This window comes from Lissotriton vulgaris, chromosome 10 (genome assembly GCF_964263255.1).
Source record: "Lissotriton vulgaris chromosome 10, aLisVul1.2, whole genome shotgun sequence".
Taxonomy (NCBI): domain Eukaryota; kingdom Metazoa; phylum Chordata; class Amphibia; order Caudata; family Salamandridae; genus Lissotriton; species Lissotriton vulgaris.
The window spans coordinates 91,627,965-91,648,120 of NC_141698.1; the positions used below are offsets into that span (position 1 = coordinate 91,627,965).

At 42.2% G+C, this 20,156-nt stretch overlaps 1 protein-coding gene across 1 annotated transcript in view; it reads right to left on the reverse strand.

The window, feature by feature from the left end:
* Positions 1–20,156, reverse strand: part of BAIAP3 (BAI1 associated protein 3) — a 564,909-nt gene that overhangs the window by 220,554 nt on the left and 324,199 nt on the right. The window contains exon 10 of the mRNA XM_086940582.1: positions 8,493–8,595. Coding sequence (XP_086796708.1) covers positions 8,493–8,595 — 103 coding nt within the window. The remainder of the gene's footprint in view (positions 1–8,492; positions 8,596–20,156) is intronic.

A 20,156-nucleotide genomic window follows, 5' to 3' on the forward strand; every position in this document is an offset into this window, starting at 1 on the left:
GGAACAGGCACACAGTTGTTCTCAATACTGTGTCCTCGCTGCACTATGCAGATAGGAACAACAATATTAAAAATGTGTGCTTCTAAAACCCCTGCAGTGCAGACAGAGCTCTTTGTCTGTTCTGCCCCTCCTCCCTTCCCCAACTCAAGCCCAACAGCAGAATATGAACTTTGAAATTTATTAAGTTCTTTAAAAAGCCAAGGTACATTTTTACTGGGAAGTAAAACCGTACAACAATTTAGTCTCGCACATTGAATTGGCTCATGCAAATTACTGTATCATTAACTAGGTCTAATCTGTGACCATTAGGTCTAACAATTCTTTGTACCTACTGTGTTTCGATGTCTTCTAATATTATTTCCATAATTACGAATGCAACACCGTTAAGTATTTTGCTTGGGGTGATCACAGCTGCTAATGGAATGTTGGAGGTGTAAGGAGAATTTAACAATCGCTGTATTTCTGCAATAATATTTTTTGCAAGAAACTCATTACCAATGCGGATTGAGCTCCGCGGGCCAGCAGCATAACATTTTGTACATTTGCAAACGGCTTTTCCTACTATTTGTACAAATGTCTCGCGATTAGTGAACTGAAATTAATTTTAAATTGTCATCTCAATTTTTTTTAAATATTTCTGATCAAAAGACACATTTGAGGGTATGAATATTGATGTCTTGTCCTCAACGTTGTGATTATTCATTACCTAAATGTGTGCACATGATTGCATGTTTACTATGGTAATGGAAATCTTGAGCTATTATTTAATTGACCTAACCTTCAAACAGTTCTGAAAAGGGCAAGCTAGTTATCTCACTGCTGATATGTTATGAACCACTTAGCTTGTCATTTTGAGAGTGTGGGCCGACTGCTTAGTATTAACATTGTATCCCTGTCTCCTGTGCCATGAGTATAATGAAAACACTAACAAAGGGGGAGGAATGTCACTAACAGAATGCACTGTAGACTGTGGGAGAAGGTCAGTTGTGCTAGTCCTTCGTAATTTCATGTTTTTCGCAGGTGTTTTCAGTCTAATCTCTCCCGCTTTGTTTTGTACTCAACCCTATCCAAATTTCTGAGGATGCCCACTTCTTGTAATATATTTAGGTCTGACGTTAGCCGAGACCATTTGGTTTTACTAGTATTATATGGGTAACATACTTGCTGATCAGGGTTTGAGCCAGCCTGCTTTATCCATTGGTCTGTTGGTGTGCCATACATATTTTGTTTCTGCTCACTGGATCATGGAACAATAGGTCAGCCCTCTTCAGTGATTGGGTAACTTTACTGATAGAGACTGCATTCTTCCATTTCACAAGGAACACATCCACACACAAAGTAGTTCTCTTCAGTGCCAGGAACTACTGTGGCAATGTGTGCTTTTTAAGGCCAAAGAATATTTCTACTTTTACCCAATTCATTTGTTTAGATTGACAAGTGTACAGTACCTTCTCTAACAATGAAGGGTTGCCAAAAGATAAAGAAAGAAGTATTAACAAAGAAGCCAAAGGGATGTTAGCCAGCAACAAACGTGTTGATGTTGCCAGTGCTTGTTTTCTGTGACTTGTTGCAGTAAAGCTAGTGTGTGTAAGGGCTTACTTTGTTCAGATGGTTGCAGGTGCTGGGAAAAGGCTTGCGTTTATTAGGGCTAGAACGGATTTTTCACCAGAACAAGAGAAGAAGTCATGGTTCTGTGATGCTAAAAACAAGTCTTTGGGTATTCTTCTCCCCTCTAATTCCATAACAGATGAGTACAACAAATGCATGGGTAACCTAGTTAAAGATTATGATCTAATGAAGTGCAAGCGTAAATAGCCTAAGCCTTCTCTACGCTGTTTCTCGAAAGGATCTGGTCACCAAAATAAATCATCCAAGGCATCTTGAGAACATTTAAAGACAACCATCCTTCAATCGCGCATTACCCGCACTCAGCGCCTTCGCTTTTTGGCGCGTTACTGTCAGGTGTAGGCTTTCAAACGTAATTGACCTTAGCATATAAAGGACAAGATGTGTTCACAACGCTCGAACACATCGTCTTTGCGGGTGTTTCAGCGGGACGAGGGCTGTGGATGGGCGCCGGCGGCTTTATTACGAACGGTAAGGGTGACGGCAAAATCTGAAACAACTGTGGGATCCATGTTCTTTCCCCTCAACTCTGTTAGGACTCCCTGTAATAGCGGTCCCCAACCAATTGCCTTTTCTGCACTAATCTGTTATTAGGCTATTTTTCTCTCCTAGACCAAGGGAACTCCTGCTAAACACAATGTTTCCACCAAGGGAACTCCTGCTATATACAATGTTTCCACCAGTTGGAATCTTCTTTAAATTGCTAACTACTTCAATTATTACATTATATAAACCTCATCACCATTGTTTTTAACTCCTTCGACGCTCATGACGAGCTCAGCTCGTCATGGTGTACACCTCCATACACTCATGACGAGCTGAGCTCGTCATGAACAATGGGAATTTTAAAGGATCAGCGCAGGAGGAAAATAACACTAGCATCGATGGTGTTAATACTGTTTACATATATGTACAAACGCTATGGGGCAGATTACATATTCATTGCTCCACATTCCTAAAAATAGATAGTGGGACCCTCCTTGAGCTATTGTCTCTAAAGATGTACACCTAGGTTACATATATTTTTGGAAACTGAACGTATAAATGCTGTTCCATGATCCTAATAAGTTGTGCCACACTAATAGACAGCACCTTATCCATTTGCTCTCCATTTGGCAGGCCTACTGGAACACAGTGCCCACACCCTCCTCCCTGGGACAGATAGGACTACCTGTCCTCTGCAATTCCTACAAATTACTCAGATAAACACCATGTTGAATACGTTATTCTTCTCTCCCTTAGTTTAAAATGTGTAAAATACCCCACCCTCCAATTACAAAGCCCTCACATAGGGGATGATTCTGCTTTCCTTCTATATGTTTTACAGAACACGAATTGAGTCATACACAAATTGAGGTTGCAAGAACGTTCTCACTTACTGTTCAGGAACCCTGCGAAGCACTGTCCTCACCGTTCGAAAATATTTTTACAGTAAGTAGATTGATGCAATGGATATTTAGACTTAATTCTAGGGTACCCCCCCCCCCCGCTATCTGTATTATTCCTCCGCTAAGTCAAAAAAGCACTGCTAACCTTGCCGCCAAACAAAACAACGATAAAATTTAAGTCTGTTATTTTCATTTTCCTGTATTCGTGAAGGTTCAACCCTGACTGTTCGACATTGGAAGGAAAATATATATTCCGGCTCGCACATTAGGACCACAGTGTCTGGGAAGGCGCCCCTTGGACCCCCGTTTCTTTTACACTCGCTTAAAAAGCGACGTATCAAAACTTTAAAAGGTAACTTAATGTTTGGTTTCGTGCTACAAAGGTTTTCTAAGTTAGTGGCCTCCTTACCCAGGGGCTTAGTTGGACCCTAAGTGCCCCACCCTCCTTCTCTCAACAAATGGCCAAGTCTGATTCAGTTGCCAGAAATAATAATAAACCTTTAATATACCATTAGCCCATTCTCTATCCGGATCTTTCTCCTAATGTGCTTTCTCCTCTCTTCTCTGTTCTTCTTTTCCCGGTCTTTGGTTTGCCATGTAAATCCTCTGTACAAACACAGGCTTAGCAAATAACTTATGCCTTATGTACATGCTTGCCAACTGCTCAATGGAATCGTTTGCTCCAAATGTAAATAGCCCAAGGAATTACTCCTTGCAACTGTAAATAATGTATATATATTTGTACATATCCCTGCGTATACATATAGGCCCCTGCCTATAGATCTCTTGTGGGCTGATACTTTTAACTATGTATGCACAAGCTCCATGTCTATTTTGTATTGTTTTTAAACCGTTTGTTATTTTATACACTGTTTGAATGGGTGTTGATTTTTGTACATAAAAAACTGATGGAATATATATGTTTTTACCGACAGCCCTGAAGAAGTCCCAGCTTGGGACGAAACGCGTCGGCTGTATGTTTTACTGAAAACTGAAAATAAAGATTATCAGAAGATTAACAACATCTCTTTGAGAAATAATTCCTCCTTGTGCTTAATACCATTTGCACTTATTGTCTTTTCCTTTGTGGTGCACCTTTGCGGTTGTTTTATTTTCGCTGTGATTCCCTAGGGAATAGGCATAGTAATGATGGGTGCCATCCAGTGTGCACACAATTCCCTTCATTAACTTAAGGGCCACAGAATATTACGGGGAGAAAGGTAGTCAGGTGCTGACATTAGGAAGGGTCCATCGTTGTATTTTTGTTACTTACAGAATTCTGAGGATGCCCACTTCTTGTAATATATTTAGGTCTGACGTTAGCCAAGACCATTTGGTTTTACTAGTATTATATGGGTAACATACTTGCTGATCAGGGTTTGAGCCAGCCTGCTTTATCCATTTGTCTGTTGGGGTGCCAAACATATTTTGTTTCTGCTCACTGGATCATGGAACAATAGGTCAGCCCTCTTCAGTGATTGGGTAACTTTACTGATAGAGACTGCATTCTTCCATTTCACAAGGAACACATCCACACACAAAGTAGTTCTCTTCAGTGCCAGGAACTACTGTGGCAATGTGTGCTTTTTGAGGCCAAAGAATATTTCTACTTTTACCCAATTCATTTGTTTAGATTGACAAGTGTACAGTACCTTCTCTAACAATGAAGGGTTGCCAAAAGATAAAGAAAGAAGTATTAACAAAGAAGCCAAAGGGATGTTAGCCAGCAACAAACGTGTTAATGTTGCCAGTGCTTGTTTTCTGTGACTTGTTGCAGTATAGCTAGTGTGTGTAAGGGCTTACTTTGTTCAGATGGTTGCAGGTGCTGGGAAAAGGCTTGCGTTTATTAGGGCTAGAACGGATTTTTCATCAGAACAAGAGAAGAAGTCATGGTTCTGTGATGCTAAAAACAAGTCTTTGGGTATTCTTCTCCCCTCTAATTCCATAACAGATGAGTACAACAAATGCATGGGTAACCTAGTTAAAGATTATGATCTACTGAAGTGCAAGCGTAAATAGCCTAAGCCTTCCCTACGCTGTTTCTCGAAAGGATCTGGTCACCAAAATAAATCATCCAAGGCATCTTGAGAACATTTAAAGACAACCATCCTCGCTTTCAAATCTTATTATTCTCTGGGTCAATAAATAAATGGTTGATCCTGCTAATAATCACCCAAAGCTATTTTTTAATATCATTAAACAAAGAAACTCCTACTCCTCCACCAGCAAAGTCTCCACACCAGCATTAAAACGTGAAGAAATTGCAGTCTCCTCTGGAAAGAAAGTAAAGTCTAATGAGCAATCACTTTTGCCAAAATCCCTTATCCAAGATGATTGCACGCTAACCCACAAAGCCCAGTGGACCTGGTTGTATTTTGGCATAATCTCTGAGTCAGATTTACTTCAAACTATAAACAAGGTCAAACCTACCAATCACTTCTCTTACACATTGCCTTGCTCACTGATCAAGGAATTGGCCAGGATGCTGCTACCTTACTCAACCTCCCTTGTTAACTCCTCACCGGGATCAAGCTGGTCTGTTGGGCAATAAAGCAGTGTACGAAGGGCTGGTCTGACAGGTCAGTGTGTGGGCCTGTTTCGTGGGTGTTTGTGGGTCTATTTGTGATCTGCGGGGTTTTGCTCTTGATTTCACTGATAATAAAACAAACATTGTCTGCAGCAGGTTCAAATTCATGTAGTCTTCCAAACATTGCACAATGTATCTTTACAAGTCAAAACTGCCCCAATTTGCAAACATGGGCATCTTTTTTTTAACTTTCTAATTCACTCTTGGGAACCTAATTTATTTTAGTGCATCAACCTATTTGCTGTCTCAGAACCACCCAATTTCTCACCAAAGCAAAGTGTCATCCCTAACAGTCTTAAAATTGGCCAGTTCTTACCCATCCTGAATGATCCCATTTGTGACACCAATGGCGTGAATACCTTTTGCCCGATTTCAACACTTCCCTTCGCTCCACATCAAGGCTAAAAACAACTTTTCCAATCTGGTTTTAAGCAGGGTTGTAGAACAGAAAAAAATCCTTCTCTAAACTAAATAACTTCCTCCACCTCCTCGACTCAGGTAACTCTTGACTTTGTGTGCTCCTGGATCTTTCAGCTGCCTTCGACACAGTCAACTTCCACACTCTGACTAACATCCTGAAGGAACAATTGGCATCAATGAGACAGTCCTTAAGTGGTCTGACTCCTGTTTATTCAACCGTTCACACATAGTGAAAATAGGGAGCAGGCAAAATCCGTATAAAGCAAAGGGTTCCACCGGGCTCTGTCCTCTCAACAACCCTGTTTAATGTATATCATATAAACCTCTTGGAGATATTTGGAGAAAATCTGGAATTTTTTCGGTATCAGTATGCAGATGATACTACCCGACAATAGAATCCTTTGAAAACATATGTTTTCTCTCCACCACCCTCGAGAGGGTTAAACTATGGATGACCAATCACGACTTAATACTCAATCCAACTAAAAACGAATTTTTACAAATCTCACTGAAAAATCCACCCTCCCAATCCAAGAGTGCCTGGAATCATTCTCTTCCCTAACTCCAACCCAGTCAATGTTGAGAAGCCAAATAATTGGATTTTATACTCTATCAGTGTCTAGACCTCCAGAAGCAAATCTTAGTGATGACCAAAAACGCACACCACCAGCTAAGACCACTTTGGGGCTTCCGGCTATTATTTCCGGAGCATGACATGAAAGTTGTGGTTCAGACACTGATTATGGTAACTTACTTCTCAGGTCTCTCTAAAGTTCTTCTAGCTTTTCTGAGAGCAGTGCTCCATCCTACTGCCTGCTTTGTGACAGGTCAAAGGAAATTTGAATATATCTTGTCTATTCTTCACATCCTGCAGTGGCTCCCCATTGATGAAAGAGTCCAATTTAAGACTGCATGCATTGGTCATAAAATCAATCGCATCTCTACTCCCTCGGGAAACGTCGTTTACAACGCGGTCGTTCATCGCGATGCCATTACATTGCAGTTTTTAGAACGCAAGTCGTTACAATGACTTGCGCTGGATGGCGCTCTAGGACCAAGAATAGTTTAATTTGCTATCCAACACCTTCCCTACTGTATGTAGACTGGAGTTGGAATAGTAAATTATACTACTCCTAAGTCCAGTGCCCTCCAACGCAAGTCGTTGTAATGACTTGCGATGTAAAAACCGCAATGTAATGGCATGCGATGTATTAGCATGCCTTATAATGTCATACAACCACTCCCTCCTACTTACCTGTTTCAAAAACTGAAAGTCTCTGGAACTCAACGAGGATCGAACAAATCTGAGTAACTCCTGCTCGAATCTCTGACTTTCCTGCAAGAACACTCCATGAGACAAGCCTTCTCTGGTAGTGCAACAATGCTTTGGAACCTTCATCAGCCCTTCACACAAACTCCTATCCACATTGAAAAGGAAACTCACAATTCTCTTATATGAGACACACTTTGAATAAAGTGGGGATTTTAATTTACATCTCCTATGTTGGATTGATCTGTCTTTTGTGTTATGAAATGTTTGTTCTCTCTGTTCTCTTGGCTATTTTCTGCTCATTTTCTATGATGGTTAGCTAACTATTTCTTATCCTGTATCATCCCAGCTGGTATGAACACTTTATTCTCTAGTTTCCTTGTGTTAGAAGGTTTTTATGATGTTTGTTAACCAGGACTTACTTCCTGCTGTAAAGCTCTCTAATGCCTCTCGGCCAAGACTGTGCTATATAAAAAAACACATAATAAAAAGATCTCCAAGTCTAAAATTTACAGCTAGAATCAGAGATTCATAGAAATAATTTACCCTCAAGAACATTGATGAGTCAAGGCTTCACCAAATCAAGTGCTTAATTTGTAAAATAAATAAGTGCCAGGGCTCTCGTCAGGGGGCAACTGCTTCTTGCACCACACGTTGCCCCTGCCATGCTGCCAATGATAACAATAACACAACTACAAACCATCACCCTCTTACAAGTGTGACAATTTAGACTATTTCAGGCTCAACGCTATGAGAATGGCTTGGGCAGCATGAAATAGCATTTTTTTATGTATATTGAATTAATAATTGGCTATTGTTGTGGTCATCTCTAAAGCAGCCAGATGGTGCCATCTTGTGGCAGACTACTCAAGCGTAGGTGTTGACAATTAAGTGCAGGTGCTGAGCACCGGAATCCACGGCTCAAATTAAGCACTGAACAAATCTTATGACCAGTCTCTTTGTATTTTGCTGGATTGGTTCAGAACTGCCATACGACTCGGCCAATGATTCACGCAACCTTTCTTTCTTCATGGTCTCTGCTGAAACCTGGAGGCTATGACTGAATACTCCGGAACAATAAGAGCGTGCACGTGTAGGCAGTGATGAATATAAATACTGTCCATGCATCACTCAGTGGTTACAGGTGTTCGAGAGGATGGACCAGACTGATGAACCATTCAAGGCATTTGCATTTGCTTACATTAACGGAGATGTTAAGGCAACCCAGAAAATCATCCGCGTTGTCCTCGGCCGCGCCCGCCGTGCCATTAGCCCTGGCTGACTTCACAATCTGCTTGAAATACCTGTCATAGGGAAAATAAATACATCATTAAATACATAAACAAATAAACAGGCAAACAAATTGTAAGTCAAATTTGAGTTGTATTTTTTTTTGTTTTTACTCGTATTCCCACATTTCAGCAATGGTGTGTGATCAGCTTGTGTTGATGTGTGCTCTTTTGCAGAGGAGGTCTCACAATATTTTTGTCAGGTATAGTCTGATTCATTCTAAACATGTTAGTTATCTACCAAAAACACAAAGCATTAGACACGTTGCTCAGAATAAAATACCGTGGTGTGAATATTGGTTAATTAGAGATATGGCACCTTATTTTTTGTGCACTTTGAGTTGCTAATTAACAGTGTCCCATCGTTTCTGCACCTATTCCCACATATAAAGTAGATACTTGCACGTTGTTTTTTGGCGGGAACAGAGGATTCGTCCTCGGTAACACATTGAGGTTTAACACACCAAGAAATACTGAATGTGGTAATTTAGAATTACTTGTGATACCCACAGGGAACCCGAAGCCATTCATAGTGACGTTCTTACTGAGTAAGGCAGGTACCGGTGCTGTCACTCAAGAGGCCTTTTCAGTATGTCATGCTGCATAAATGAATAGCGATTACCTTTAACATATAAAAAAACAACAGCCATAACATGAAATAACAGCCCAGGGTGTTACTTAATCGAACGTGGCAAACACATATTGCATTTGTCATGGTGTCTCCTTAACTGTACGTTCGTCAAATGCGTCGCTGTTACCCATAGCAACGTTTTACAACATTTTCATGTATTAAGAATAGCACACTCCTCCACAATGCGCAGACTTGCCAACAGACGCGGTGCCACCGTGTGTCACACGGTACCGGCCTCCTTCACACAGTCTGGAGTCGATGTTACACAATGGCTTGAAAGATGGGCTGGAAGAACCCCAGCATAGGTGGGAAACCGTCCAGGACACTGGCGGCATCCTCAGAAGCTTTTTTTTAATGAGGGTTAGGATGAGGTAGAAGTGCGTCACAAACAGTTCTTGGCACAAAGCTCCGCCCCTCCGACGACCCGCCCCCTCCACTCACACAGTGAAAATGTCGAGGTATAGGTCTGAATAAGCTAAATGTGTCTCTCGCGAGGCTGATTTGAGTATTTGCAGAGCCATGGACGCCATCATAGAAACTGCCAAGAGGCTGCTAATTTGCACTGGAGTGACCCCATAGTACGCACCGTGAAGGGCTGCTATTTCGCTTCATTTATTTTTCATGGCTGTCAGCGCCAGTCGGCCGCAGCAGAAATCATGCTCTTCGTAGATAAAAATACAAATATAGATTTTTCCTGCTGATGAACGGCAACGGTTTGAAAAAGAAGTGGATCGAAACAGCATCTCCCTGAAAAATGCAATATAGTGCTAAATGCCATACATTGGCTAAGAAAGGGTTTTACGAAAGGGGCTCACTGCTAAGAATTAGCACAAAGCCATCAGTTGACTTGCTGTTAGATATGAGGTGCAGCACAAGGGGGCTGAGGAGAAGGCCCTAAACCCCTCCAAGGAGTGTCAACCCAGGTTGGCATCGTGTACAAAGAAACTAGCATACCCCGCGCACCCTAGAAAATATACAGTCATATTAGTGCTGACTCTAGAAAGCGTGAAAAAAGCCTATTGATTGAACAGTAATAATTAAATGTATTTTCAAGTTTCTCGTAGGTGGGTGCTGTCTTTAATGTTCATACAAGAAAACCAGCCGACTCGAATATACAGTCATATTAGTGCTGACTCTAGAAAGCGTGAAAAAAGCCTATTGATTGAACAGTAATAATTAAATGTCTTTTCAAGTTTCTCGTAGGTGGGTGCTGTCTTTAATGTTCATACAAGAAAACCAGCCGACACGTGTTTCGTCACGTGTGGGACAATCTTCCTGCGACTCTTCAGGGCTGTTGACGCTGTTGGCACGTAGTGGAAGTCGCTCTGTCGGTGATAATTCCGACCCGACAGGGCCCTTGACTTGTAGGTAGAGTCGTATTGTCTGAATCTTATTACTGGGGCTATGGTCCCGATATGATCTGGGAGTGAAATGTAGGACACTCTCGGATGTGCACGGGGCTATGCTAGTTTCATAGTGCTAAATGCCTTCGCTGTGCAAATAGGCACCACTCAGGCATATCTTCGCAGTGACCATGCAGCGGCAACGATTAAAGATACAATTCTATGACATTTGAACTCCTAAACGCATTCACTTGTTTTATGGCACAGGCTGCCTATGCAAGAGGGGAAGGTTCCATCTGGAAGGATTTTATTAGGAATCTGATGTAAACATAAACACTATTTTTAAATGGTTCTTAGTGATCTGTACTTTGATAATGGAGAAATGTTGGTGTTGTTATTAGTCTTTTTTTCACAGACATGTTGTTATCAAAACATTACATATACTTGGAGTGGTCTTTGGATCAGCCCCTTCCTCATGATGAAATGGCTTTCTGGTCTGTCTCTGGTCTCTGCTCTTGATTTGATGGCTTTCCTCCCTGTTCTTGTGTTGTCCCACCTAGGATCTTTTCAGTTTCACAGTTCTGGTACATTGAGATGCATCCCCCCATTGCTAATTTTAGGGAGCTCTTTTTCCTTTCTAGTTTAGCACTGTGTGAGAGAGTAACATAACAGGTGTATTTGTAAAGCGCACAATTACCTGTGGGTGTCTTGGTGCTGAATAACAGATGTTTATTGTTACCCAACTCAATGGTACTAATTTTATCGACCTCAGATGGATGAAAGGCTGAGTGGACCCGCCAGGATTTGAACCTGTGACCATGAGGTCGAACACAGGCCCCTGCAATGGACGCATTAGTCCACTGAGCCACCAGACCCGGTAGTTGTACTCTTGATCCTCCTGACGTCTCTTCCCAACCCCTCTCTTTCTCTCTTCTCTGTCCACCTCCTACTGTTAAACTTCCTCCCTAGTCTAGTAGTCACACGGCCACTACCCATGAGCTCTTTATTTTGTACCCCCCACAGTTCTCTCATACAGTTTCCTCCATTGCTCTCTGTTCTTTTTTTCATGCACTCAACCACTTGCACGCTCTCTACTATTACCCCCCTCTGCTCATCCTTTCATCCCCTGTGCTATTTTTATTTTTGTACGAGGACCTGAATTCTGTAAAGTCCTACCGGGTCATTTGCTAATAATGCAACTTCTAAAGTTACTTGAGCTAAAAAGGACCTAGAACAGTCATAAATGTTCAGCGCCACAGATGGCCAACCACCAGTACCAGCACCATCCCCACAGAAAATAATAAATGCAGGGCCTTGAGATAGAACCCCATAGAAAATAAGGTTATCCGTAATAAACTTATTTTGATGTTTTAAAAAAGTAAATATAGATCTGTGTATTTTTTTTTTTATACTGTTCTTAAATGACCATCATACTTATTGGAATGTGTGAGCTTCCATTACAATGCATAATCACAGATTGTTGCCCATCTTAGAGTTTCTTCATGTACAAATATCCATACACATAGGAGCTATCTTGCATTGTCTTTTCTTTAACATGAAACCAATCTCAAGATGGCCACACATATGTCCACATGCATGCGAATGCTTCATGACATGCTGGTGGCTATGTAGACATTAACAGATTCCAATCCAAACAAGCAGTGGCAAAGCCAATAGCACAACCTTTTACAGTCTAAACCAATTGGCTTCACCAGTGCTTGTTATAAATGAAAAACAGACAGAATTATAAACAAGGCTAAGGGAATGTACCATAAATAATGTTCACAAGGCAGTGATACAAGACAATGCCGGCACTATGGGTATTTTACGCAGGAGTCACAACATTACGAGGAACACCTAATTGAGGCCTTAGCGATCTTAAGGGTCGCAACAGTCATATTGAGTTTCAATTTCAGCAAACCTAACTCAGCATTCCACCCTTCCAATGTTGGTAAGCCGATTACATTAAACCAGTTGAAAGATAACACCTATTGTTTAAAGTGCTTAGAAACAGTAGAAGTGTGGTATAAAGCACTATATAAGAGGCAAGATTTTCTTACTATACCTTGAAACTGTAAATAGTATTTACTTGATGACCAAAAGATGACACTGGCATTTTTTTACATTGTTTTAATAGGGATAGAACCCATTCCAATGAAGCACTTTTGACATATATAAAGAAAACAAATTCTCCTCATCAGAAAAGCTTTTAATTAACCTTTGATTGTTTAACTCTCCTGCAAGGATAGGTTTCATAGAGAGAACATATAACAATGCCAGAATGGGAGCTAAGAGCAGACCAGGAATCATTTTTACACCACAATCATATGGCACAGAGTGAGCAAGCTTGTCCCTCTCTTGGGTTGTACCCCTACCCCCCAAAAAAGGCAGCAGGAGTAAGCGAATTTCGGAATATAAAGATTAGAAGGCATAGACATTTCTAAAGAATATCTTGTAACTTATTCTACTATTTTCAGGTGTGTGAATGTACACAGTGTCATTTTCTCTCCAAATCTTCTCTCTACCTGAAGGAAAATTGTGCTCTCTTTTTTCGGTATGTTTTTAAGGGTGGATGAGCAGCGCATACCATATGTCATTCTGTTCCATACATGTAAATTGTAAATGTAAATTGTTACTTGTATAGCGCACTACTCACCCGCAAGGGTCTCAAGGCGCTTGTACGAATACCGCTGTGGAACCCATCCTGGCTTTCCCTGTGAGGCACCCCCAAGGTGGAGGCCAGGCATCCTTAGCGTTGTGGGGGCCGTTGTGGAGATTAAGAAAGCTATTGCCCAGAGTTGCAGAGTGGGACTCCATGATTGGAATAGGCACGAGGCGAGAATTACCAGGTCCGTGGAATTTCGAGCCCAAGACCCGCCGAGGTGGGGAATTGAACCCTGGTCCCGGGCTAGACCTCGGCATCAGGGTCTGCCGCTCTAACCATTGAGCCACACTTCTCCAGACTGAACACCGGGCCACCAAAGCTTCTCCTAGTATCACATATGAATAGTTAAGCTCTGTACATAATGCAAGTATGGATCCATAGAAACCACAGAGAGACTAAAGATCTATATTTACTTTTTTTTTAAAGTCAAAATAAATTAGGTCTTTTTTTTGGATCTAGTAACTTTAGAAGTGCAGTTTGTGAATACTCTTTTGTGGGTGGAATCCTGTCCCTCCCTAAAAGCTTTCACATCACTCCATAAACCCCTCCTTTTGTCTCCCTAAGTACCATTTATATTAAGAATTCTCCATTTTTCAGCCACTCCACTACTAAATAGTAACCCTAAATGTATGAGGAAATTCCTGTAGAAAAGGTAAGAGAGCAGGAGGTTGAAATTTCTACTTGTGGGTTTTTAGTAAGTTACGGGAACTACAGTAGTACTACTTTACATACTACAAAATGCAGTTTGTGAATTGGGCCCTACGTTTAGGGCTCAAGTTTAAATGTGGAATTTTTGTTCATCTTGAGTTAATCATTAACTTGCACGTATTACATAAATATAGTAAGTTTGTTACCATTGTATGTAATTTGCCCATAAGAGGGAATCTACTAAACATACTATGAAATTAATCTACTTGTGATCAGATAACACTGATCATAAAGATGGCCCACTGTAGTGAGCAATATGGGCACATGTAAGAAATTCATATTATAAATGATGGTATACCAAACGCATGGACTGCATGTGCAAACATGAGCATGCATTGGGTAAAAAAACCTTTAAATGTGAAGTTACTAGGGAAGGAATTTGTGATCACACTAAATATTGTATGCTGATACACTGACCAGTGGAAGAAGTGCAAGTCGCAAGTGCATTGAGAGTACTGAAACTGAACTATATAGAGGAAGTGCAAGTGCATTATAATTTTGGAAACCCCAGAAGGACTATTGAACTACAGTGAAAAAGCCCCTGGCTGGTTGAAACATGTCGGCTTGATTTCATGATCCACCATTATCAAATAGAAGAACAGTTAGTGAACTCAAGTTCCAAAGTATCGCTATATTCTTTATTGAAGAAACAATTTTGAGCGATTTCAATAATTGTTCCCAACAAAGTAGAAAACAACATGTGGTGATGCATCCTGTATAGATAAAACCATTTTGGAGTAAGAGCTGATAAGACTCCTTTGTGACCTGTTGACTTTACCAGCTGGTCCATACATGCCCAAAAACACGATGGCAAAACTTCCCTAATATCCCTGTAGGATACTATTTCCGTGGGGGTGCATGTTTGTAAACTCACTGTGCATCGAAAAGTGTGGTGCTGATTGATGGTCACTCCTGGTTTCAGAATTAATTCAGCAACTGTAACTATAGTTTACCTGTGATTGTGGGATGCATTATATTGGTCTCACAACAAGAAATGTGAAAATCAGGATCCCGGAGCACATCAGTACATTTAAGATGGGCAAACTAACTGCTCGCCTGGTAGACACTTTCATGAGGTTGAGCAGGAACCCTTGAGCTTTAGATGAACTGTATTTGAAAAAGTGAAGAGGGGGAGAGATACTATACAGGGAGTAAGCCTGCTGGATTTTTTCAGAGAAAACTGATCAGGATGGCCTAAATAATTTGGTTGAGTGGCATAAAATCATAAGATAGATGTATCTTATTTGCCCCCATAATGATAAGATCTGCATTAGTACACTTACCACCCTCTGCTAGTAGGGGGCTTTCCCCTTAAGTGATATAGCTGAGGGATGAGAGTGTAACCTCTTGTTTGAACAGCTGTGGATGACGCTTTGGTGTTCCCTATGGTGTATGACAGGAGCAATACTCTGATTGAGGGGATGATAGGCCAGATGAATATGGTTACACCATATGTATTATCGGAATGATGGTGCACTATTTGACAGTGTTGGATGTGTTGGTACACTTTTTGTTGTCTTAATTTTAACAAATAACTGGCAATTAGTATGATGAGCTGTGTCATAATAAATGATTGTTGTGATATTACTGAATGTGGCAGTCAATGCACGCTCTCCATTTAAAGAAAGAAGACGTGTCTGCCTGGCGATGTTACGTTGCCGATTATGGTCCCTCCCCATTACACGCCCACCTGCACGCCGTATGAAGCCATGCCATATGCCCCGTCCTCCACAGGCATCGGCTCCTTACGCCCCTTCCTCTCGGACTACCCCCCCTCCAATATACCCCATCTCACCTCTCCCTACCAACTCACCCCCACAGCTAATCCACATGTCACCACATCCACATCCCCCTCTATCACCCTCCTGCCCCCTCATCCCTGTCCTTCACAGGCATCGGCTCCAAACCCCCCTTTCTCCCGGACTACCCCCCTCCAACACACCCCATCCCACCTCTCCCTACCAACTCACATCTGTCCCACTTAGCACTACTGAGACAACACACACCTCTTCCACCCCACTTACCCTTCCCACCAACACCCCCATCTCATGCTAATGAACCCCCACACGTTTTCTCCACTTAGCATGACTGAGACTACACCAGCACCCCCAACAGGATTTGAACCCCCTCCTAGCACGAGCAGAGCTCTCCCCTACCACCACCTCCTCCCCCTTAATCCTCTCTTCCACCACACCACCCATACCTCACAACGCCCGCCCTAACATAGAACCCACACATCCCAGCCAACCCCTTACACCTCATTCGCCAACACATACGAATACACCCCACCACCACCATATAGTTCAACCGCTGGCACATAGGACGGCTCCTGTCCACTCCCATCCCAAAAACGCTCCCCCCCAGCCAACACTCCATTCCCATCTACACCCACCAGTCCCACTCACCAGCAATCCACTCTAACACTTCAGTTACCCTCATTAACATATCCCCCATCCACATCCACATCACCATTACAACTCTACATCTGCCCGCACCAGATTGTACATCCATCCAGGCTGTGGCACAACCACCTACACTCATATTTCAGCCACCCTCCCCACTCACATCCGCTCATGATACCACACTGGATGAGTTATCACATCCACCCACCCACCCCACTCATAATAGCACCAGATACCAGTCTGGATATGATTATGTCCACACTCGACCAAATCAAAGAGGAACTCCACACTGTCAAAGAGATGATATCTAGACAACCAATACACATTAGATCTGCAAATACGTCTAGATCAATCAAGCCCCTAACTTGCCTTTCACTCACCCCCAATCATACTCTACCCATCTGGAATTCCATTTCATCCCCCAATCTCCCTTCCCGCCCAATCTGATGCACCAACCCATTTTCGGAGAGTAATATAAGCTCCCTTCTCCATTCCTACAAACCCACTCCCATCAGCCCCCCACCTGTCCCGCACACACGCCAATTTCGACTATTAGCCCCAACCCACACAGGTGCTCCACACACAACCATAGAGGAATCATCAATAATAACCTTAGAAGAATCACACTCACGCTCGATCCCACCCCTTCCCTCGTCACACCCCATCTTAGATGCACCTTTCTGAACTGTAGATCGACCTCTAGATACGCAGTAGACATTGCCGACCTCATCATCTCACAAGAGCTTGATCTTATTGTGTTAACAGAACCCTGGTGGCTAACTGAATCCTTCTTGGCTCTCTTGGACATTCTTGTACCACCAAACTACAACATCATCAGACTGGATAGAAGTGATGAGACTAGGGGAGGAATCGCATGCATACATTGGAGCAGCATCTCAGTAAACAGAGCCTTATCCCCCACACTCTCTAATTGTGAATACAATTGCATTGACATCAACAGCAATGGCACTTCAATATGCTCACTACACATCATCTATCATCCACCTGGCGTCAACCTCACCTTCACTGAACTCTTCATGGACATGGTCACAACGAACACCGGATGTCAAAACACTCAAATATTCCAAGGCGACTTCAATCTCCATTGGAACGACTTCAATGATTCAATGGTTAACATTCTCAAAAACTTCATTGGCGCGCTCGACCTCACCCAAATTTGCAACAGCCCCACACACAACAGAGGCGCAACCCTGGATCTAATAATCTCAAAAAATAACTCCATTCAGCTTGATTCAATCCTACCCTGTGATTGGTCAGACTACCATATCATCACCTTCTTTATCAGGGAAACAGTGAAACTCAACTCAGCCTAATCCACTAAACCGAAGATATGGAAAAGAGACTTGAAAAAACTCACTCCCAACACTTTACCCGCCTACAGCCATAAACTACTCCAGCCTCGGGCTGGCCTCTCCAACATACATGACCTCACCAACCACTACCTTAACTCGATGACCTCGGTTATCAATGAGGTTGCTCCTCTTCAACTAAAGAGAGTTTCATTGAAAGACTCTAAACCTTGGTACAATAACCTGCTGAACGATGATAGATGCTCGCTTAGAACTTCCGAATGCAATTGGAGATCAGTCCCATCTGCCAAGCATCTCAAAATTCTAAGGATTAGAGAAATGCTTACTATAGAAAGATCAAGCGCACTAAAGCAGACTTTTTCACCCACCAAGTAGACCAAGCAAGAAACCGTCCGAAAAACTTTTTGAATTAATCAAATCTTAATCTAAGGATGAACCTCAACGACTACAAGACATCGCTCGTACTCAACCCTCGTGTGAAGAATTCTCTACCTTCTTTAATCTAAAGACTGAAAATATCAAGATCTCTTTAATGACCTTACAGTCCTACAGTCAAACGCTCACACCGAAACACCTCCTATTCTTTCAATGTCGCCACAACAAGCCACTCCAAAACTTGAACTAAAAAACAACCCAGTCTGGTCTTCCTTTCATACCTACACTGAAAAAGCAATAGATAAGATTCTTAGCATCCTCAAGCCGGCCAATCACAACACCGATCCTCTGCCCGCTAACGCAGTTAAAGATCTAACCCCTTTTATTCTGCCGCTCTGGACCAAGATCATCAATAGCTCACTTCATCAAGGCTGCATCCCTGACATCCGCAAAGTAGGACAGGTTTCACCCATCCTCAAGAAGCCCACAGCTGACCCCATGGACCTTAACAAATATAGGGTTATTTCCAAAACCCTACCCTAGCCAAACTCTTGGAAAAATGTGTACTCCACCAACTGACAAAACATATTGACTGACTGACTGACTGAAGTATTTGTAGAGCGCACGAATGCCGCGGCGTCTTGGCGCTAACAGATCCAGAAAAGAGAGAGGCAGAGGAGCAGGTTGATCTAGACAAAGAGCCAGGTTTTTAGATCTTTTCTGAAGCGCATTTTAGATTTTTGGGCACGAAGAGCTGGGGGTAATTGACCACTTCGATCTTCTTGACAAACACCAATCTGGCTTCAGAGCAGGGCGCATTACCGAATCAGCTATGACACACATTATTGACGATGCTTTACAAATACTTGATCAGAATGGATCATGCCTACCCATCCTATTAGACCTCTCCTCAGCCTTTGATACGGTCAAACACGAGAACCTGATAGATCTGCTTAATCTCAGAATGGGCCTATCAGGGTCAGTGCTTAATTGGTTTACCTCCTTTCTTCCAAACCGAACTAAAAAATTCAAGGTCAACAACTCCCTGTCCAAATCCGTGCCAGTAGCTTTGGGAGTCCCACAAGGGTACGCATTATCATCAACACAGTTTAATTTATTTATGGAACCACTTACTGTCCTGTTGCAAGCATCCATGATCCAACGTCCAATTTCACATGTACGCAGACAATACACAACTTTACCTTAAGATACACACACCAGAAGACATCAAACTGCTCAACAAAATGCTTTTGAACAGCCAGTCATGGTTAGCTGAGAACCATCTCAAGCTAAACGCACTAAACACTGAATTCCTCCTAATAGCCCCACCCGGCAAAATACCCCTCTTGCATGATTGGTTCAAACACCTTACGGCATTCAACGTTCAACCAACCACCATTGACTCAGCAATATCATTGGGTATAACCGTTGACTGCAACCTCAACATGCATAAACATATTAGCAACGCAACTAAGGGAGCACAATTCCAGATTAATATACTAAGGAAGCTGAAACCCTTCTTACCAATCAATGATTTCAAGACGGCAGTTCAAGCTCTAGTTATCCCCAGGGTGGACTATGGAAGTGTCTCTCTTTGTGGCCCCCCCAAAGCGACAACAGCACCACTAAGAGCCTCCATCAATGCTGCAGCCAGACTCATCACAGGCTCGAAAAGAAGGTCACACATCTCCCCTGACTTAAAAGCCTTGAATTGGCTACTATTGGAAGCCAGAATTCACCTAAAAATCGCCTGCATGACTCACAAAGCCATTCACCATAAGGCACCCATCTATCCCACTCAGAAGCTGACTATCTCTGGGGGTAATAGATCCACAAGAAGTGAGATAAACCTACTACTGAAGCCACACAGATTCAACAAAATGAAAACTTATAAACAGTCCTTCTCAGGGATGGCTCCTAGGATTTGGAACGCACTACCCCCATAAACCAGACTTATCACATCTACTGCATTTTTCAAAAAGGAAGTAAAAGTAATTCTCATGGAAAAATTCACATGATCATTACCTAAGGAAACCCTGACCTCACTAGTACCTCTACTGGTAGTTCTTTTATCACACGGGTACAAACAGAAAATCTAGGCTCCACAGTTGCTTTCTTGTT